This window comes from Physeter macrocephalus, unplaced genomic scaffold (assembly GCF_002837175.3).
Source record: "Physeter macrocephalus isolate SW-GA unplaced genomic scaffold, ASM283717v5 random_714, whole genome shotgun sequence".
In the NCBI taxonomy this organism is placed as follows: Eukaryota; Metazoa; Chordata; class Mammalia; order Artiodactyla; family Physeteridae; genus Physeter; species Physeter macrocephalus.
The window spans coordinates 1-22,392 of NW_021145831.1; the positions used below are offsets into that span (position 1 = coordinate 1).

The window sequence follows — 22,392 nt, forward strand, 5'->3', positions numbered from 1 at the left end:
CCGGGGCTCTGGGGGCTTTACCTCCTCCTGCTCCTCCTCGCTGTCGTCGTCGCTCACCACCGGCTTGGCCCTGGACCCGCGGCTCGGCCGCCGCCGGCCGCCCTTGAGCCGGTCCTGGGCCTTCTCCTTCCGGCCAAGCTTGATCTTCACTTTGACCGAGCGAGCTGGGGGTGGGGACCAGGAGGAAAGAAGACGTGAGCTCGGGAGAGCACGGCACCTCGGAGCCAGGGGCGTCTGGGAGCCGTGCGGGCTTCGGGTCCTCTCAGGTGGGTGTGACCCCATCCCCGCCTCCCCGCACCCCGAGGATGGGCTGCAGCCCCGCCCAGACTCACACTCCGACTCCGAGCCTTCCTCCTCGCCCTCCTCTTCCTCCTCGCTCTCCTCCCCTTCACTGTCTTCCTCCTTCTCGATTTTCTGCCGCACGCTGGTGAAGACCGACTGCAGGACGATGGAGTCTTCGTAGATCTGGGTGGAGACACACGGGGCTCAGGTGCGGGGCCTGCTGGGGAGCTCCCCGCCCGCTGGGCCCCAGTCCTGGCAGAGGGACAGCTCAATAATCCTTTCCCAGCCGGTGCCCGAGAGAGCACCGGGTTGATGAAATGGTCCCAGACCAAAGGTCAGGTGTGTTCGTTCAGAAATAACCACACGTTCCTCCCTCCCTTTGAAGAATCGCACTGAGCGCGTTTTTAAACGCTCTGAGAGGGTCTGCCGTAACATTAGAAACACGTGACCCTCGCTGAAGCCAGCACTTCCCCCAAATATATGACTATCAGGTCTCTTTTCCGAGAGGCACCCATCCCGACACTTAGAGAAAGGGCTAGGCTGATAAGGCTGTGTGTGTACATGAATTTCATCCCAGGATGGGACACATCACAGGATTCCTTTCAAGAGAGTCCCCGAGTGAATTCAAAACAGATTCCGAGATGTACGCAGACTGTTCCCAGGGTCACCATGGATGGATGGCACCGAGTCTATTTCCTCTTTTTAGTTTGTTTTATTTTCTGCTATTTTTTCAGTAATACACACACATTGCTTCTGTAATGAGTAAAATAGTCCAAGTTGGAGGGAATCTTTTTTAAAATCAGTCAATTCATGAGCAGGGGGTTGAGGGGCTGCTCACCAGGGAGCCCTCCAGGTTGAAGGTCTGTGCGTTCTGGCACAGCAGCATCACGTCCTTCTCTAGGTCGTTGAGGCTGCGGTACTTGTGGCTGCGGATGCGCTCCTGTGGGCGGGAGAAGCGGCCTTACCTCTGGGCCCCCTCGCACCCGGCGTCCCTCTGCCTGAGGAGGTCACGGCTGAACCCCCAGGCTCTGTGCAGACTCAGAGGCCCAGCTGTGGGTGCCAGGGGGTGGGGGGGGCGCCCGTCACATCCTCAGGACCCCAACGGCCGACGCCTGGCTCCCTGCCTGGGGGAGCCTGAGGCCCAGGCTCGGAATCCCCCAAACGCCGACATGGCATGTCCCTGCGGGGGGAACCCCCGCCCTCCCCGCACACTCGACACGGGGTTACCTTTATCTTCTTGAAGTCCACAGGCTTGCGGATGAGCTCATAGTACTCGGGCAGCTCCTTGCGGGACGGCAGCTGGATGAACACCTCGCTGAGCTGACGTCCACTACTACTGTAAGGATGGACGTGGCGGCGTCACTCACAGGCCCTGCCTGCTGGGGAGCCCTCGCCCCCTGCCCGGCGCCCCCCACCAGGCCACTCCCCCATTGCTTGAGGACAGAGCCGGTGAGAAATTCAAAGCTGATTCGGGAATTATTTCCTGTAGCTGTGCTGTCTTGTGAGTTCTGGAACATTCCTGAGGGGCAGCCATACAGAGAGGCCCCTGATGCATTTGAATCGAGGCTCCGAACTCACCCAACTTCCCCCCGCCCCCCACCCCAGCCCTGGAGGAAACAGCATCACGTGCCACATGCAGCAAAGGCCTTGGCACTTCAAAGAGGGAGAAGAACCCTGATTATTTATTTACGACGCAAAAATCAGTTCGCTCGTGTTGGGAGCATCAAGTGCCAGCATCTTCAGAGGCCAGTTTCCCAAGCATACTGTGCACCTCTCACAGGCGGCACTTACGAGTGGTGAACTTCAGAGAATCTGGCCAAAACCCAAGGAAAGATGTCCCCCGGCAAGATGCTAATGGATGACAAAAGCTGTTTTCTAGTCTTTTCCAATGAGAAAGCGCTTGCTTTGCACAAGGGAGCAGAGGAAAGACGTGCCATGAGTGGCCATGAGATGAGGAACCCGAGCACTGGGGCCGCCAGGTTGTGCCACACCTGCGCTCGGCTATGCTGGGGCCAGGAGCTCCGAGGCAACATCCTCCCAAGTGCCTGGACGAGGAGGGGGCGAACAGAGAGACATCCACCCTCAGCCTCCCTTCAAGCCTCCAGCGTGGCGATGGTGTCTCCTGGCAACGCCAGTTTTAGACCCTTACTAAATTAACGCTGCAGCCCACTAACAGGGTTGTACGTGGTGCCAGGGCCATGGGCTCCGTGCTCACCCGTGGCATCCACACAGGTGGCCTGGCCTCAGGGTGTGCGTGGCCCTTCAGGGAGCTCAGGAAGCGGGACTCCAGCGCCATCATACAGAGGGAAATTTCGGTGCAAAACCCTCACAAACCTCTGGGGGAATCGCGTCCTTGAAGAATAAAAGGCCCACCTGGCCCGAGAACTGTTCTCTGGTGCAACGTGCTGAGGGCGGAGGGCCTGGAACTGGGCCTGTGTGAGGGAGGGGCAGGGCGCCAGGGTCACGGGCGACTTTTAAAACTGCCCTCTCTGACGGTGAAGACCTCTTGAAAAGCCACTGCCATAAGATTTTCATTGCCAAAGTGCTGAGAAGTCATTTTTAATCCTTAGAAGTCCCCTGGAGAGCCCTCACCTCCCCCCGACCAGGGGCCGGTGCGGCCTTCCAGGCTCGCTCACCGGCGGCCCCCTCCTCGGGGCTGCTTGGCCCTCCAGGATGGGCTCCCCGTGACCTCTGATGTCAGCACCCCTCTCCACCTGCTCAGTCAGCTCAGAATCACCGAAGCGGCTGCTCCCCCAGGGAACCCTGGCTCCCACCCTCACCTCCGCATAAATGTCATCTTCCCGATACCTCCTAATAACACGGATGACTGAGATGACACGTAAAGGCACAAACCTGCAGTGCTTGCTCCTGTGAGCCTCCCTGACCTCCAGCACCTGGCCGAGCTTGGCCTCCTCTTGAACTTGAGGTTACGGGATCCCACAGGGTCAGCCCCCAGGCCTGGCCTCCCCGCTCACCACTGTCGGTGAGACATGCCTCCTGCCTTGTGAGACTTGCTCTGGAGAAGTTTCTGCCAGGCAGAATTGTTGAAATTCCATCTCTGGCTCTGCTCTGTGTCCGGCCGCCTGGCAGCGGTGGGCACACGAGTGAAGGAGCCTGAGAGAATCCTGATGCTGTCAGGATAGGCCCTGTGACCCCAATTCCGATACAAAGAAAGGAAGCACCCACCATGGCCCTAATGCCTCCAGCCTGGCCTGTCACCTGGTTTTTGGCAACACTAGCAATGGTGGCTGCTGTTACATATGACAGTGACGTTATTTTCCAGCCTCTAGATGTCAGTTCCCACAGCAGGGATTTTCTTCTACCTCGTTCACTGCCCTGTCCCTATCACATCGGGATATGAGACACAGAGGGGCTCAGAGTGACTAGGGCCTTGCCTGGAGCTCCAATTCCTCCCACATCTAGCCCAGAGGTCATTTCTTACTGAACGAGGTTTGTGACCACGCGGTGCAGGAGGCCTTATCTAGTTTTCTAAGCCCTTCTCCTTGGAGCCCGAAGAGCCCTGGTTGGGACCCTTATTATTTAACCTGCCCAGATGGTCTCCTCCCTATGGGAATGTGCCCTCCCCCACACCAACTCAGGGTTCTGGTGGGGCTGCCCGTCACTTGAGTCCCCACCTCTCCCTCTTCCCCCAAGACTATGGCGCGACCAAGCACAGCTCCTCAGCCGTCTGGTCTCAGCGACTGGTCCAGGCAAGAGCCTGGGACACAGCCAGCCAATAAGAGCCCTTCCCTGGGCCTTTTTACCAGGAGCTGGGGAAGCAGAGGTCTTTTTCCTTGGTGTGTGAGGCCTTGAGGACGGTGCCCAGAGCTGTGTTTCACCACAGGGGTAAGGGGAGAGGTGGCAGGTGGCTCTAGGTCCTGAAAGCTAGACTTCACTAACTCCTCCATGGCCTCCAAGCCAAAGGAACCCCTGTTCTGCTTGCAGGGCTTAGACCTGAGTTCCTGATACATAGAGCCCCAAAGTCTAAATGGACACATCCTTTGATGTGTCCTTGAAACAAAATGATACCATGTGAAGGAGAAACAAACAATCAGAAGAGACAAAAAGCTAAACAAACAAAAAAACAGACCCAAACCCCCGAACAGGACAGAACCACAGACTCTCAGTATCGAAGAGGTCATCGTCGATATCCCATTCGAACAGATGGAGAAACCAGAGACGTTATGAGAGCTGGCCCAGACACAGAAAATTGGTGGCAGGCAGGACCTGAGCACAGGTCCCCTAGGCTAAGTCAGGGGTCTCTCCCATCCTTCCCCATACACTGTTCTAGTATCTTTTTGTTGTTGTTGCCCCTTTTTTTGGGGGGGCCGCACTGTGCGGTTTGCGGGATCTTAGTTCCCCAACCAGGGATCGAACCCGGGCCCTTGGCAGTGAGAGCATGGAGCCCTAATCACTGGACCGCCAGGGAATTCCCCCCATGTAGTTCTAAATCAAAGGTCAGCAAACTTCGTCTATGAACAGCCAGTATAAATGTTATAGGCTTGGGGGCCATACCACCTCTGTTACAACTACTCAACTCTGCCGTCGTTGAACCAAAGTGGCCAGAGAACATGTAGGCCAACGGAGTTTGGCTGTATTCCTCATTTTAAGAAACAAAATCTGATTTTCATATAATTTCACACCATGAAATAGTATTCTTCTTTTGATTCTTTGAAACTCATCTTAAAAAAAAATTCTTAATTCACAGACTATACACATACAAGTGGTGGGCCATATCTATATTTTTGCTAGTTTGCAAATTTGGTTTGTTGACCCCTGGTATGAATCCTGAAAATAACAGAAAGAATGTCTGTATTGGGGATGATAACATACTGCTTGATGCCTTCCATTCCTCACCCTTTGACCAGGGCAGACATTGCAAATGGATCAGAGCACTATCTCTTGAGCCCTGATAGCCTCAGGCAGGCAGAAGCAATCCAACTGAAGATAGTACTCAAGACAGATCCTAGTTGCCTCCTCCCCAGTCCCTCAGCCCCACTCTCCTTCCTAGAGTGCAGTTCAGACCCTCTTCCCATGACACCTCTTGATAACATCTTCTCACCCTGGGACTATTTTCTCTTTTGACTCTTAGTGAACTGAGCCAGCAAGGGTCCTGGATATGAGCAGGTCAGGATTTTAAAAACTGACTTAGCAGCAGAACATTATCTGAAACAGAATCTCAGATTACGCGTATGTACACCATACATGAAATCTGAAAATTATACAATGAAACACATTAGTATTAGCACAAAATTACTTTCCAGGTTCAATTTTTTGACCCATTACAAAGTCAAGGATATCTCGAGAATTAGAAAAGTGAGAAGTCTGGGGCAGATCCGCTTACAAATATTTACTAAGAGCCTCCACCTGCCAGGCATCCACCCTTAAAAGATCAATCTCAGCGTCAGATTTATGGCTGTGTGGTACAGAAAAACTCCTGACTCATGCACTAGTGAAAGGAAATGATACTCACCAAGGAACCTGCCAACAAGGAAGGTCTGTAGGCTGCCTGCCCTGCACTCTTAGCACATTCTTCCAACAAAGAGGGAGGGTGGGGAAGCTTTACTGCAGGGTCCACATGCTGAGGGCTGGACTGGCTGTAGCTCACAAAGCTGATTAAGAATCTCATGAGCCAAAATTTCTAATGAACTGATTATTTTACAGGAGCCAATGACATACCTGGGGGCTCATGTTTCTTAAAACAGTTCAATGATGAAATCCAAATCTCATTTTCAAGAAAACCTGACTCCCCCCTCCCCCTGCTAAGCTGGATTTGAAACCACTTAGTTTGAAACCCTCATTCTGGTGAAGAGGGTCACACGGCAAGCAGCAGAAGCCGCATCATAATCCAGCCTGGCTCTCAGGGGTGGCCATCTACTCCAAGCGTACATTCCAGCTTCCCCAAGCTGACCTGAACGCTGCGAGGGCCAGTGCTGTGCTCTGCCGTGGCAGCTGTTCAGGGATGTTAGCTGCAGGTGACGAGCACCGTTCATGGCACTGCAAAGAACATTTCTCAGGACCAGGGGGAAGATGAAAATGAGAGGCACAGCAAGCCCAGGAGCTGTGGCCAGGGGTGGGCGGAGCTGGCCATGTGCGTGCAGGGAGGCCCAAGGCCACTCTCTGCAGGGCTGAGTGACCTCGGTCTTGAGGAGCGTGCTTCCTGTTTGGAGCCCCCATGTTACCATCCGCAGCTCTGAGTACCGAGTGGCGCCAAGGCAGAGAGGCCTCAAGCTCCTTCTCAAGTGGCAGGGTCTGCAGGATGGCCACCCTGGGAGCTACGGGTGCTGGGGATCCCTGGACTGCCGGGACCAAGGGGCTGCAGTGTGTCTGGGGGTCAGTGGGTGGGGAAACCGTGCTGCCACCATCCGGGACCCACAGACCCACTTCCACACCTCCCCAGAGGCCCCCACAGACACTCTCTCTTCCCTCCTCCTAACTTTTAATCTTAGTTAAATTACATTTTTAATTTAGTTTCTGAGTTTCACCTCAGAAGTTTGACACTTCTCAATCTGCCTTTCAATTCTTTTATCTAGCTGTCTCCTGGCTTCATTTTAAATTTTACCTGTGTTTTGGTAATTTCTCATTTATCTGACCTTGACTTTGGACCTTTTTATTCATCCCTTCCCCCTCCGCGTCTTTTTCCCCCGGTTGTTTGGAATTTTCCATTTTACACCTCCTGCCTTACCTGTTTATCCTATTCTGCTGATATTTTCATGGATGTTCCTCTCCTGCTTCCTGAGTACAGAAGCAGCACATGCCTGCTGAAATGCACTGAGCACTTCACAGGGTCTCACAGGGGACTCCGAGGGGGACAGAGGGACGGGAGGGGCAGGCTGCCACCTGCTCACCCAAACCTACTTGTTTCCGGAGTCCAGGTATCTATCTGTACCTGTCCTATTTTAAACTTTTATGTAATTCTAGTTTTAAGACCCTTAAAACTAGAACCCTGTTTTTTGTTGTTGTTGTTTTGGCGTGCTCTGTCTCCATCATGGCGATTAGCATCAGGGAGTGAAGCGGGGGGGATGGAATCGGTCTCACTAACTGGGCAGGTGGGGCTTCTTCCCGCAAATTCTGTGGCAGGCTCAGCACCTCAGCACGGCTCAGCACGGCTCAGCAAGGCCACCTGGGCTAATCCTCTCGTGGCTTTGAGCCCCACTCGGCTAGCAGCCCGGCCTGTGCCCAGGCTCAGGCGGGCCCGGGGATTAATGACGGGGATCAGCACTGTTCTCAAGACGTCTCACCTCGGCGCCTCTCACGCCAGGCTCTGGACTCGGGGCTGAGCGGACAGCGCTGACCCCACAGGCGGAGGGCCGCCTCTTGCCCTGCAGTGCCCATTCCAAGCTTGGGCTCCCGATGAAGGGCCAGTGCACCCTTCCAAAGGCTGAGGCAGGAGAAGCCTGAGGCCTCCCTGCCCCCTCAGGAAAGGGCTCCCACCCAGACCCGCCCACCCTCCACCTTCTCCCTTCTTCCCAGAGGCCTGTTCTGAAGGGCTTGGAGCCAACTGGGGTGTCCTCTCCTAGAGAATGTTTCTGCCTGACAACCTGCCCTGGAGCCTGTTACACTACCCCAGTTTTTCTTGCAAATCAAAGCACCACCTTTCAACTGAAGAGCCATCTGCTTTTTGATTCTAATCAAGGTGATGCAGGGCTCCCGCAAGGGCAGAAGGCAAGTGCTGATAGGGTTTGGGCAGTGGCCACCAGGCCTGGCTGAAGCTGCCACCGTGGATGTGGTGGGGCCCTTCGTCACCCACAGTGGATCTGGTGTTGATCCCAGATCTCTGTGACACTCAAACCCTATGGTCCTTACAGGGCTGCTGCCTCCTGGTAAGAGGACAGGAGAAGGGGACCCAGAGGGCCCACCTAGTGGGGCTCAGCCCTGGGAGGCTTAGCCTGGGCGGCCTGTACACATCACCAACTTTCTGAACCATCTGGAAATAACTTATGAGTATCTCCTAAAAACAAAGATGTTCTCTTCCATGACCCCGGCTCGATGATCAAATTCAGGAAGCTTGGTACCAATGCGCCTCCACTGTCCAACGCACCCTCTTTACAGCAGTGACAACTCTGCCCTGTAGCAGTTAATGGTCAAGCTCTACACATCAGCCAGTGGGGCACAGAAGGGGCTCTGTGGGGTCCTCTGGAGCCTGTCCCCTGAGGTGGCACCTTCCAGCAGATGCACTTCTCTGAAGCCATCCTAAAGGCGCCGCGGGATGTGCCCTGGAGCACACACCTGCTGACCGGCACTTGGAGACGATGCCTAAATGCCTCGGCCACCAGCTGCTGACTCCCTCTGAAGGACCAGGGGAGAGGACACCCACCGGCAGCACACGTAGCTCCGCGACAAATCCCAACCTGACCCTGCAGCCTAACTTACTGGTGCGCTTAGATATTTTAAAGTGAAAATCCCTACTTCCAGCTTAATTCCTTAATTCTGGTTTCACTTCTGGCTGTTAACCCGAGGGTTCCTCCGTGCAGTTTTGGGATTTCCAACCACCAAGGAGAAGGCACCCTGCGAGGCCCTGTGTGCCGGACTGGCCTCCGGGCCCATGCATGTGCAGTCAGTCCCCTGGCCTGTGATGCTCCTTCCCTCCTCTTCCCTGGCGGGCCCCTGCTTTTCCTCAGGCTCTGCTTATGTGGCACTCCTCCCGGAGGCCATGCTGGACCCCAAGGTTGCCTGTGCCAGCCCTCAGTTGCGTAAAACTGCAGACTCTTCCAGCATTTTCCCACTGTGACCCCACGGGAGGACGTGTATTTTCACCGCCACCCAGCAGAGGGTCGCAGCTGCAAAGGCTGGAGACCTCACAACTCCAGGGAGGGCCGCTCACAGGGTGCACTGGGGCCTCGGGAGGGGTGGGCCTGGCAGTCCTGAATCTGAACACACGTGAAAGACGCAAAAGCTTCCAAATCAGGACATTACCTGCGTGCAGATCAGGATGTACACGCAAAGGTTCTATCAAACACGGCGGCACTGTTATTTTAACACAACTGGGGGGGGGGTGGTGTAGGGATCTTGAAATCAACACTCAGTAGCAACATTTGGAGTGGTGCAAATTGGGGGTGGGGGGCGGCCCTGCTCAGACTCAGCAGCAGAGGCACGGCCGAGCCGCTTCTCTCTGGAGTCACTGCTTCGAGGTGCAACCCCACTCCCACCACGGTCACTGGGGGCAGGGACAGCAGCGCCACGGCCCCTGCTCAGCAAGGCAGGCTCCCCACTCTGAATCCAAACTCTGGCGATGTCCTGTAATCATTCTTTGGTGTCCAGGAAGAACCAAGCTGTAACAGTAAGTTCTCTCCTTAGGATCCACATTTAACTCAAGTACAGAGTTTAGCTCATCATAGGGTTCTAGCAAGCAAATGGGATTTTTAAATCCAAAGTTTCATTTTCTCTTCTGGAAAGGAGCAATCGGAAGTCTGAGACAAGAAAGTGAGCGAAAAGCTACCTCTGGTTTTGTTCCACTCCTGTTCTCCTTGGTGTGGCGTGGTGGCCAGTCCCTCAGAACCTTCCAGGTACGTGACAGCTGTGTCATAAAGAATTTAACCTGGCCCAAAGAAAGGTCTGGCCTTTGCCCTTGGCTCCTGGGAGGCCACGTCTCTGTCCTTGAATGTCCTGCCTGGTGGGGTGCCTTTGTTTAGCTGGGGGCCTTGGGCACAGTCTAAGTGCGATTCCAGGCAGGGGTGTTGGGACAAGTGGCATCGGTTCAACCACAGAGGGACTGGAGACTGGGCAGCCACGTGGGAGGTCGGCCGGGTATACTGACCAAGTTCCAATAAAAACCCGAGACACCAAGGCTTCCCCGGCTGGCAATGCTCTGTGCGCACCTTCTCGTAATGTTGCCAGGAAAGTCACTGTGGCCGGCGGTTCCACGGGGAGGACGCTGCTCCCTGCGCCTCTCCCCTCTGCTGGTTTTAATCTGTGTCCTTTCGCTGTAATAAACCGTAACTGTGAGTACACCAGCTTTCAGAGAGTTCTGAGAGTCCTTCTAGGGAAATTATCGAGCCTGAGGGTGGTCTTGGGGACCCTGAACTCTGCAGTTGTTGTCAGAAGACAGGGTGGTCTCTAGAACGCGCCTAACCCTACAGCTGCATGAACCATATTGTAGTTTTCCCCATGGTTTCAAATTCTTATGTTTTGATAAGAACATCAAAAATGTCCATTAAGTAGGTCAAGTCTGTACCCAAACATCATCTCTGAAAGCATTTGCCATGAAGTAACGTTTCAACCAGGATGATGTGACTATTTTCCTGAGTTTATGTGCCTTGTTTGATCTCTTCCTGTGTGGCCACCAGCAAACCAGCGAGTGGAAGGCCCTGCTCCAACGGAGAACCAAACGTTTCTCAAAGCCAGCATGTGGGAGGCTTCCTGGAATGGTCATATTCTCCATCCCACTTGTAACTCCTTTGCAGTTCTCCCCAGTCTAACAGCGAACTCCCCATCCAGTGGGGCCATCGTTCCAGGAGGACGTGAGGTTAAGCATAAGCCATGCTTCAAGCCCTCCACGGAGGGACCACCACGTGGGTCTGACAGACCTGGGAGCTCAGCTCTGTGACTGCAGTGTCAGGGCTCTCATCAGGCTGGATCTCAGAATCCCTACCAGGATCTTGGTGTCCTACCATAGGCCAGTCTTGACAAGATGTCCCTGAACCCTAAGAGCTAGTTTTAATTCATTGCCCGATTTATCACCAAATCTTGCATGGGCTTGAGAGAACAGCTGTTTGCAGCAGCCAGGGGAGCCAGCTTCTCTCTGTCACGTGACCTTCAGATAAGCACAGTGCCTTTTCTCTACGTCACAGAATGACTAAGAAAGTGGACTGACACTTGACATATTTTTTTTTAGCTTGAAAATACCCAAGGCCTTATTGAGTGCAGGATGCCGATTTCAAGGGTCTACTATTTTTAAACTGAGGTGTAACCTACTACAGGAAAGTGCGCACATCTTATCTTAGGTGTACAGCCTGGTGAGGGTTTTCATGTGCAGACCAAGATCCCAAAGTCCCAGAAGGCTCCCTGGTGTCCCATCCCTGTCAATTCCGACTTGAGGTAACCACTGATCCATGCTCATCACCGTTGGTCAGCTTAACTTCCTATAACTGGAAGCATACAATAGGTACTTTTCTGTGTCTGGCTTCTCTCACTCAACAAAGTGTCTGTAAGATTCTTCCAGGGAGTAGTAGTTTGTCTGTTCTTGTGGCCGTTAGAATTCCGTTCTTCGATTAGGCCGCTGTGGACGTGTTCTCCTGTGGGTGGACACTGGGCTGTTTCCTTTAGGGGAGTCGTGATCAAAGCTGCTATGGATGCACCTGTACATGTCTTCTGGTGGCTGTATGCACTCAGGACTAGGACTGGAGTGGCTGGGTCAGAAGCTTTATGTGTGTGTCGCGCTTCAGAAGATACTGCCCAGAGCCACATGCTCCCATGAGCAGGGCGTGAGGTCCTACTGCCCCACGTCCTTGGTGGTACTTCAAGGAATTTTAACCCTTCTGGTGTGTGTGAGGAGGCACCTCACTCTCATTTTATTGTACATTTCCTTCTTGTTATGATGTCGATGTGGTGATCCTGAACACCTTTTCACACGTTGATTGGCCACTGGGGTATCTTCTGGAAGGTGTCTGTTCGTGCCTTTTGCCCCTTTTAAAATGGAATTTTCTTTTCCTAGTCTGGGGTAATTTTCACCATCTTCATGAGGGTGTCCTTCGATGAACAAATATTCTTAATTTTAGTGAAGTCTAACTTGTGAGTCTTTTATGGCTAGTGGCGTTTCTGTCCTACTGAAGAAGTCTATGCCTCCTTTAAGGACATGAAAATTTTTTCTCATGTTGTACCTTTCACATTTATGGGTTTTTTAAAAAAGATTTATTGAAATATAGTTGAGTTACATCACATTTATGTCTGTAATCCATTTCAAATTAATATATGTGTATGGCGTGAGGAGCGGTCAATATTCATCTTCTCCGTATGGATATCCCAGTGATCAGCATGTCTTTTTGAAAAGTCCATCATTCCCCACTGACCTTCAAGGGTCTTCTTCATTTTGACAATGTTAAGGTTCCCTTGCAAGAATACTATTAGGAAGAAAACATCAGGGTCTATTATTTTCATTGCATTTTTGCACATTCCATATTATAAATAATTGTTGGTCTACTTTTTTCTTTGTGGAATTTGCCTCAAAGGTGAAGTTTGCAAATGAGTTCAATATTTTGTTCTCAATACTGACACAAGAAACTTCCCTGGTGGCGCAATGGTTAAGAATCCGCCTGCCAATGCAGCGGACACGGTTTGAGCGCTGGTCGGGGAAGATCCCACACGCCGCGGAGTGACTAAACCCATGCACCACAACTACTGAGCCTGTGCTCTAGAGCCCGCGAGCCACAACTACTGACGCCCGCATGCATCAATGAAGACCCAGTGCAGCCAAAAATAAATTAAAAAAAACCCCAATATACACTTAAAAAAACCCAAAAAAACACTGACACAAAATGTAATATTTTTAGGCCTAGCAGTTGAACTTAAATATGCCTCTTTTCCACTTCATCATTTGTTTCTCTTCCAATAATAAAGGACTCTTTTTAAAGAGCAATTTGTATCCTTTCTTGGGGTACTATAACCATCACCACCCCCTGAAATCACAGGCTTGGTAACAGTTTCTCCAAATGATACACCATGGGCTCATGCCTTGACACCATTCCCTCAGACAGATTAAAATTCTCCCTTACTTTGCCTGTGACTGACTGCAAAGTATTACTATGAATTCAAGTTGTAAAACCCTCCCGTTACGGGGACAGCCTCATCGACCTGCATATAGCAGAAAGTGGAACAAGACACTGGGGGGGCGGAAGGATGCCCCTGGCTGCCCTGTGCAGCTCCACGCGACCCACGCTGCGCTGGCAGGATGGGCACAAGTCTCCTACGAGGGCTGCGGGAGAGCCATTATTTTCTTCTTCTTACTTACGTAGTACTCATGATCCACAAATGGATCTATAAAGTGGAAAGCATGCATTGCCTTGTGGCTGGCGTGTCTGTGAGGGCAGGGGCCCCAGTGCCTGGGGGGAGCCTGGTCTATGTCTTCTCCACAAGCGGCTGACCTGTGATGGCCCAGGGAGACCACAGCCGGGGCGGGGCGGGGGACTGTCTACAGAAGGAAAACCACTGGCTCCCTGCTTCAGCCACAGGCGCCTCCTCACCACGGTCCACCAGCCACGTGATCGGCCTCCATCACAGCACAGACCCCCTTCTCCCACACTCACCCTGCCGCTGGCCTCGAACCCGCCGGCCACCTCCTGGACCACTTGTCCCCAGACCTGCCCTCCTCAGGGCTCCTCTTGAACGTCACCTCCCCTGCCCTCTCACCACGGCTGACGCTGCCTGTCTCCCCTCTTCCAGAACGTTAACGTCACGTCCCACGAGGACAGAGGCTCCGAGACAGAGACTCGACCTGAGTTTGTGGAGTGACTGCCTGGGCAGCGGGTTCGCCGGCCCCTCCCAGAGGCCCCCGCCCGCCCGCCCCGCCCCCCGCTTACCTGTCCTTGTACTTGATCACAGCGTCCACGATCTTCTTCATCTTCTTGGTGAGGTTGGGCGGGTTGGGGGAGAGCTTCTCGGCAGGCGGCCGGCCACGCTTCTTCTGCTTCTTGCTCTCGTCGTCCTTGTCGCGGCTGCGGGTGCTGGTGGTCGGGGTGGAGGGGCCGGCATCGCTGTCCCGCTTGCGCTTCCGCGACGATTTCTTCTGCCGGACCTCCTCTTCGATCTCCTCCAGCGTGCCCTCCTCGATGGCCTTCAGGGTCAATAGTGGTAAAAATAGGACAGCCAGCACCGAGGTCGACAAGCAGAGGCCGCGGCGCAAACCCGGGGGCCTGGCTGGGGCGGGACACATGCTGGGGCTCCAGACGGGCTCCAAGGGCACGGGGGCCGTGAGGGCCAGCTCTGTCTCCCCGATGCCAGCCCACCCATTTATCTGCGTTCTTCGCAGATAAATGGCCTATGTTACAAATTTAAGTGTCACAGCCTCACTGTGCGAAGCCTGAAGAGTGGGCTCCTGTAAACCCTCCACCCAGAGGTGACCCCGTCAACACTTCTGCTCTAGACCATGTTCCATGTTTTTAAAAAACTGTGGTAAGATACACATAACATAAAGTCAGCCGCTTCAAACACTGTCAAGTGTGCAGTTCAGCGGCACTGGGAACGCTCCTGCTGTGCAGCCGTCCCCACCCTCCACCTGCAGAATGTCCCACCTTCCCACGCACACGTGCACAATCGAGGCAGCACCGGGATCGAGCCACATACCACATCACGACTCATCTTTTTGCTTACTATGTCCTGGATATACTTCCTCTCGTTTTTCTGCAACATAATTTTTAATGCCTATTTAATAATATTTCCTTGTAAAATGGGCCTTAACTTCCTCTGTAGTTGGGCGTTTAGGTTCTTTCCAATTTTGCGAGGATGGGTGGGTGGGCTATTCTAAGTATCGTTATAACTGACATTTGTCTCTATTTTAGATAGATTCTTGGAAGTGAAACCGCTGAGTTGAAAAACATGAACGTGAATGTTAACTTTAAAATAGTTCCGATGTTCAATTCTCAACGATAGTAACTAACCTGCATGTTTTAGCCCTGAACACAAAGTGATGGGAAGCCAGGTTTCTAGGGAGGCTTGGAATCAGAAACGGGAGTGGGGCCTGGACCCAAATGGATGCACTGGTTATTCATCTCAGTTACCGGCTGCATCTGAGTGCAGGTACGGGGCCAGGCACTGAACACAGCCCCTCACGGAGGGGAGACAGTAAAACACAGCCCACAAACATGGTGACAAGTGTGCCGAGTGCCAAGAAGGAGGGTGAGAGGTGCTCTGAGGATGGTGGAGCAGATGTGTCCTGGTCAGGGTTGAGGAGAGCTTCCCAGAGGTGGGCACTTAAGCAGATCTGAAGGGTCAGGGTGGTGGAAGGAGGCATCCAGGCCAAAGGAACAGCATGGAGGGCACAGAGCAGACAGGAAGGAGTGAAAGGAGGTTGGCACGGGGGAGGGCACGCAGTGGGTCGAATGGCGTCCCCTCTAATTCATATCTACCCAGAACCTCAGGATGTCATCTTATGGGGTAATAGCGTCTTTGCAAATGTAATAAGTTAAGAATAGAGATGAGATCATACTATATTAGCGTGGGCCCAAATCCAAGGAGTCAGAAAAGGCCGTAAGAGAGATACTGCGGACATCCATGTGAAGGCAGAGGCAGAGACTGGAGTGATGTGGCCACAAGCCAAGGAATGCTGGGGCCACCAAAAGCTGGAAGAGGCAAGGAAGCAGCCTTCAGAGGGAACATGGTCCTGCTGACACCTGGATTTCAGACTCCTAGCCTCCAGAACTGTGAGAGAATAAATTCCTGCTGTGTTAAGCCACCAAGTTTGTGGTAATTGTTATAGCAGCCCCAGGAATCTAATACTGGGGTCTCTGGTCCTATGCCCTAGACATGCAGGTCAGCCCAGAAGGGCAAGAGCCAGGCACATTCTACAGGGTTTGGGTACATATGGCATCAGAGTGGCTGCCAGAAAAGTGGTGCAAATTACATGTCCACCACTAAGACAGAGGAGTGTCTGATTTGGGTAAATATCTCTTTTATTAATGTAAATTTTATTGAGTATGATATATTAGAAAAATGGCATGTGCTCAAATGGGAAAGAATAGTCTTTTCAACAATGGTGCTGGGACAACCAGATAGCCACATGCAAAAGAATGAAGTTGGACCCCGACCTCACGCCATATGCAAAAATTAACTCAAAAACGATCAACAGTGGACTTCCCTGGTGGCGCTGTGGTTAAGATCCTCCTGCCAGTGCAGGGGTCATGGGTTTGAGCCCTGGCCCGGGAAGATCCCACATGCCACGGAGCAACTAAGCCCGCGCACCACAACTACTGAGCCTGCGCTCTAGAGCCCAGGAGCCACAACTACTGAGCCTGTGTGCCACAACTACCAAAGCCCGCGTGCCTAGAGCCCATGCTCCACAACAGAGAAGCCACCGCAATGAGAAGCCTGTGCACCGTGATGAAGAGTAGCTCCCGCTCGCTGCAACTAGAGAAAGCCCGTGCGCAGCAATGAAGACCCAACGCAGCCAAAAATAAATAATAAATATTTTTAAAAAAGGATCACGGGCCTACATGTAAGAGCTGAGACTCTAAAACTCTTGAAACACAGGGGTAAATCTTTGTGACCAACAATTGGCAATGGATTCTCAGGCATGCTACCAAGGCACAGGCGAAAAGAGAAAAACAAATAAATTTGACTTCATCAGAAATTTTAAAATTCTGTGCTTCAAAGGACAGTATCAAGAAAGTGAAAAACAGGGGCTTCCCTGGTAGCGCAGTGGTTAAGAATCCACCTGCTGATGAGGGGGACACAGGTTCGAGCCCTGGTCCGGGAAGATCCCACATGCCACGGAGCAACTAAGCCCGTGCGCCACAACTACTGAGCCTGCGCTCTAGAGCCCGCGAGCCACGACTACTGAGCCCGCAAGCCACAACTACTGAAGCCCACGTGCCTAGAGCCCGTGCTCTGCAACAAGAGAAGCCACCGCAATGAGAAGCCCATGCACCGCAACGAAGAGTGGCCCCCGCTCACTGCAACTAGAGAAAGCCCGCACGCAGCAACGAAGACCCGATGCAGCCAAAAACCAATGAATAAATAAAATAAATAAATTTTAAAAATATGTAAAAAAAAAAAAAGTGAAAAACAGACAAAAACCACCCCACGGAATAGGAGAAAATATTTGCAAATCATATATCTGATAAAAGACTTTAAAGAAGATCTACAAATGGCCAAAAAGCACATGAAAAGGTGCCCAACACCATTAGCGCCACCCCCCCCCCCACCGGAAGCAATTCAAAACCACAAGAAGATACCACTGCACACCCACTAGGATGGCTAGAATCAACAGGCAAATAGAAAGTTATCAGCGAGGACCTGGAGAAACTGGAACCCTCCTGTGCTGCTGGTGGGAATATAAAATAGTGCAGCCACTTTGGAAAACAGTTTTCGTTCCTCAAAAGGTTAAACAGAGAATTACCATTTGATCCACTCCCAGATACACACCCCAGAGAAATCAAAACATATGTCCTCGCAAAACTTGTACACAAATGTTCACCACTGCATTATGCACGACAGCTAAAAAGTGGAAACAACCCCATGGTCCGTCAACTAATGACTAGATAAACAAATGTTGTATATTCTTATAATGGAACATTATCCAGCCATAAAAAGAATGAAATCCTGATATATGCTAGAACCTGGATGAATCTTGAAAATATTTTGCTAAGTGAAGAAACCCAGACATTAAAGGATCACATAATGCATGATTTCATTTATAGAAAATTTCCTATTTAGGCAAAATTATTGAGACAGAAAAGTTGTTTAGTGGATGGCAAAGGCTAGGGGGAATAAAGGGATGGGAAGATAGCTAAAGAGAAAACAGTTTCTTTTGGGTGAGAATGTACTAAGCTTCATTTATAGTGATAGTTTCAGAACTCTATGAATATACTAAAAATCACTGAACTGTACGTCTTAAAACGGGTAAATTTTGTGGTATCTAAGTTATTCCTCAAAGAAAGGGAGGAGGGAGAAAGAAATGCACACCAACTATTATTATTAGCATGTGGGCAGCTATTTTTTAAAGGGCACCCATTGTCTCAGTAATGCCGGGCTGGCAAAGGCCCTACGCGAGCTGTTCGGGACTGTGGTTGGTACGACGTTCCTTCATCCAAGGTTCTCTTCTGGGCCCCGGAGCCCTGGGCTGATGGCAGGAAATGAGACACCCCACTTGCCCCACCCGAGGTTCGGTGGTTCCTGGCATGTTTCAACAGCTCCCTCTGGTGCACAGCTCAGTGGGAGAGCTTGCAAGTCTGGGGTGTTCTGAGCTCCCAGGAGGGGACCAGGGCCACCTAGCCACGTGGCTGAAAAAGCACTGGGGCTGCAGTTAATTAAGGGGAACCCCAGGGTGTGTGATAAGAGGCCTGGGGAGACAGCTGCTCATTCCGGGGTGTGGCGTTCAGCAGGGCGTAACCGAAAGCCGCCGTCTGCCTTTCAGGAAGTGTTGTCTCAGTGCCAACTCGAGGGTTGGACTCTTAATCATCACCTCTATACTCAGAACCCCTGGAGCAGGAATGGGGTCTGATTTGTCACTGTAACCCCAGCGCCAGGCCCCTGTGCAAATGTAGAGCGCCCTCGCTTGGGTGGGGTCGGGGGGCTGAATCAGGAGGACCAGCAGCCGCCCGCAGCCCTGACTCAGCTGTCGGCAGCTGTTGAGGGCCGGGAGCCACCTGCTGAAGACAGGTGCACGCAAAGGCGGGGCTGCCTGACCCCGTCACCACTCTCAACCACCTTGCGGGGTGACTTGACGATCCCCAATATATCCCCGGGTCCTCCGGTCAGCCCCATGCAAAGACTGGCAATATTTTGCTTAAACCTGACGCCGGAAGGGCCAACTCCACCCAGAAGTGGGTTCCGAGCAGCTCGGGAACCACACCGGGGTGCCTCCCCGAGTTCCATCAGGAGGAACTGAGTGAACCTGACCCCACGTGTGAAGGGTCGCTGTCGTGCGTGAAAACCGACCAAGAACGGCCGAGGGGCACCGCCCAGGATTCGGACGAAGGCCTCGATCCTGGCAGCCGAGCCCCGTGCTGCCGAGCCCCGCCCGCGGCCCTCTCCGGCGTGTACCTTGAGCCACTGCTTCTCGGTCAGCGAGTCGCTGTAGTCCACCTCCTTGCGGTGGCGGGAGCCGCGGCCGAACATCTTCTCCTCCTCCTCCTCGCAGGTCAGCCGCTCCACCTCTGCGTCGTCCTTGATGATCCACGAGGGGAGCTCATCCTCCTCCATCAGGCGTGGCTTCCGCTTGGGGTTGCGGGCCTCCTCGCGCCTGCGGTCCAGGTCCATGCGCTGTGGGGTGCGGGGCGGCAGGGACAGAGGGACAGGCGTCAGCACAGAGGGCACAGAGGAGATGGCCAGTGGGCACGCGCGGGGGCACCCTGACCGGGGGCTGCTCCCCTGCCTCGGGACCATCGCTGCAGCGGTAGTTAAACAGCAGCTTGGTCGTGCGGTGGCTGAGCTGGCCGGGCTGCCATGTCAGACCTTGGCTGGGGCTCTGCTTCAGGGGCAGAGAGAACTGGAAAGGACAGGAAGGTGGTGGAACAGGGGCTGGAACGGGGGCTGAAATGGGGCAGCGGCTTCCCTGCCCCACTGAGGCGATACAGGCTCAGCGGAAGGCACAGGCCTGCTGGGGCCGAGGGCGCCCCCAATTCCCCCCGATTCCGTGCCCACGAGGGGCAACAGGGCATCTGAGACCGAGGCCCTCGCCAGCCCCTCAGTCTTGGACGGTGTGACTCCCTCTGAAAGGGAGCCTCGAGACGACAGGCATTGGCCGGACGGAGGACCATAAACTGGAGCAGGGCTGGGTGTGTACGTGTGTCCCACCATCCCTACGACACACTTAGGAGGCCACGGAACAAAGATGGGTCAGTTAGGAGCCATGGAGGGGCCACCCTGAGGGCTGCCCCCGGCCCCGTTACCTGCTGGGGATGCCACCGTCCCTGAGACCTTTCACTCTGTTCGGGGTCAGCAGGGAAGGGGGCTGGGGGGGAGGGGGCGTGTGAGCCCCACCGCACGCAGTTCACACAGGCGGGGAACCAAGCCCCTGAGGGTGCGCAGGGCCCGAGTGCCCACGGCGCTCACCATGAACAGGTCGAACTCCTCCTCGTGCCGGGCAATCATCTGGTTCACCGTCTCATCGTCAGGCACTTCGTCTTCTTCCTACAAGATGTCACACGTTTAGTTGGAGTGCGGGGAGGCCGGGGTGGGAGGCGGCCGGGCTCGGAGGCGAGCGGCGGCGGTCCATGGGAAATGAGCTGGCGGTCCCAGTCCGGCTGCGGTGGATGGGGACCCACACGGCAGCGAGAGACGCACACGCACACGCACACGCACGCTCCGTGGGATCAGGGCCCTTGCTGGCCATCTCAGCCGAGAAGCCGAGGATTGAATGGGCATGGAGACTGAACTACCCCTCTCACCTTTAGAGGTGGCTCCTCCAAGTCGGGGTTGACGCCCGCTGGCGGAGGGGCAGTGTGGGCGAAGCTGGCACTGCCGCTGCCCGTGCTGCAGTGTCTGCTCTGTGGATAAATAGAGGACTTCAGTCTCCAGGGCTGTCAATCCGGCATCTTTCACCAGCAGTTTAGAAAAAAAAAACCACTTCAAAGAAAAAGCAAGTACTCATCCTCTTTCCTTTCAGCCCACACTCCCTTTACTCCAAAGGGATGCAAAAAAAATAAGAGTGCAAAAAAGGTAAAAAAACAAAAATGAAAGCCGCTCATGCGTCCACCACTCACGCCAGGGAGGGGTCGGGGCTGGCGCTGCCCTCACCTCGTCCTGCTCCTCGTGCTCGAGGATGGCCTGGAGGAAAGCGCGCCTCTCATGGCTGGAGGACTTCTGGTCGAACATGCCGGCCTGGATCACCTTCTGGTCGACGTTGAGCTTGTACTTGGCCGCAGCCAGGATCTTCTCTTCCACGCTGTTGACCGTGCAGAGGCGGAGCACACGCACCTCGTTCTGCTGCCCGATGCGGTGGGCACGGTCCTGCGCTTGCAGGTCCTGGGGAGAGAGACGCCGGTCACTCCCAAACAAGCTCTTTAAATCGTTAAGGGACAGCAGATCACTGGATGCCACTGGGAAAGGCAGGGGTCTTCCAATTCTCGGGCGCCCACCTGGCTGTTCTGCCCGCCAAAGCCAGACGCTGCACAGGCCAGAAGCTCAGGAACGAGACCTGGAGCCCGTGCCAGGATGACTTCACCCCAAATTCCTGCAGAAGCGTCACTTTCTACCTTCACTGGGATTTGACGGATACTCAGGAAGAAACCGCAGTTGTAGAGGGCCACCCCAGGGGGTTATACCCCAGCAGCTCCTCTCACAGCTGCACAGGGCCCCTTGGCTGCCCCGGGCAGGGCCTGGCTTGGCGTGGCTGTATCACGGCGAGGGCACTGTTTACAGAATGACGCCAAAGCTGGGCAGCACCACGTTGATGCCTGGTTTGACTGGAGGCCCTGCTACTTCCTTGCCACGCAAGCCGGGCCCAGGCCCCACCTCTCGGAGCCTCAGGATCCACTCTGCTGACACCAGCCCCTCTCGTGGCTATCGTGTGTGAGAGGACCCAACGGGCATCGGGTGCTCAGGCCAGTGCCTGGTGTGGAGCAAGCGCCCATAAAGTGGTAGGCATGGCGCCAATGCTGTATCATCACGCCCAGCGTAGACCCAGGAGGGGCTACGAGATCCTGTGTCTGGGGCCTGCAGCTGTGTGGGGCTGACCTCCAGATCTGCACCTCATGGGCACGGCAGAGGCCACACCTGGTGGGAACAGGTGTGCCTTGTGCCCACGGTTCGTACCCCCAACCCTGCCCCGCAGCTCAGCCAGTGTGATTCCTGGCTCTGCAATGTGCTTCATGACCTCTGATGCCCCCCGGGTGTGGAGGAGGACAGGGTACCACGGGGCTCTCTCCCCCCGACAGCCTGTGGATGAGGGAAGCACACTCGGACCACCTCTCAGGAAACAGGCCAGTCACCGAGGTCCGGGCAGGAGCCACACCCCAGGCTGGTGCAGCAACCACCCCAGGCACTCGTCTGTCAGGCGCCCGTGGTTTACACACCGATAACCAGCTCTGCTGGGCTGTGGAGAAGGGCTCGCTCGCACCGTCAACAGGAGTGAAAGCTGGGGCAGTCTGCTGGAGGCCACTGTGGCAGAACCAACCAGAACGTGAAGGGACAGGCCTGTGGACCAAACAATCCCGCCTCTCAGGCTTGGCCTGGCCGGTGCTCCAAGAGAGGGACAAGAGGGTTCCCCGAGGGGAAGAGAAAACCCGGACGTCTGCCAACTGGCGTTTGAGTCAAAAATCCTGGGGCCACCATATGCCAGGACAGCTGGCTGCTGAGGAAGCGGCTGGGGAGAGTCCCCATGTGCTTGCGTGGAGACATGAACACACCAGCTGCTGGCGGGAAAAGACACGTGCTGGAACATGCCGTGTTCATGTCAAAGCCAGAACATATGTGTGTACATGGGTAGATGCTGGCTCCGAGAAGAGCGGGGTTGGTGGG

The 22,392-nt window shown here is 54.0% G+C and overlaps 1 protein-coding gene across 1 annotated transcript in view; it reads right to left on the reverse strand.

Moving 5' to 3' along the window:
- Positions 1 to 21: 21 nt before the first annotated feature.
- Positions 22 to 22,392, reverse strand: part of LOC102985133 (transcription activator BRG1) — a gene marked incomplete at its 3' end in the record, with an annotated part of 44,383 nt that continues 22,012 nt past the window's right edge. Inside the window, exons 13-21 of the mRNA XM_055083104.1 lie at positions 20,671 to 20,898; positions 20,322 to 20,420; positions 19,987 to 20,064; positions 18,976 to 19,194; positions 13,797 to 14,050; positions 1,510 to 1,618; positions 1,121 to 1,222; positions 333 to 465; positions 22 to 164 (exon numbers count right to left, since the gene is read on the reverse strand). Coding sequence (XP_054939079.1) covers positions 22 to 164; positions 333 to 465; positions 1,121 to 1,222; positions 1,510 to 1,618; positions 13,797 to 14,050; positions 18,976 to 19,194; positions 19,987 to 20,064; positions 20,322 to 20,420; positions 20,671 to 20,898 — 1,365 coding nt within the window. The remainder of the gene's footprint in view (positions 165 to 332; positions 466 to 1,120; positions 1,223 to 1,509; positions 1,619 to 13,796; positions 14,051 to 18,975; positions 19,195 to 19,986; positions 20,065 to 20,321; positions 20,421 to 20,670; positions 20,899 to 22,392) is intronic.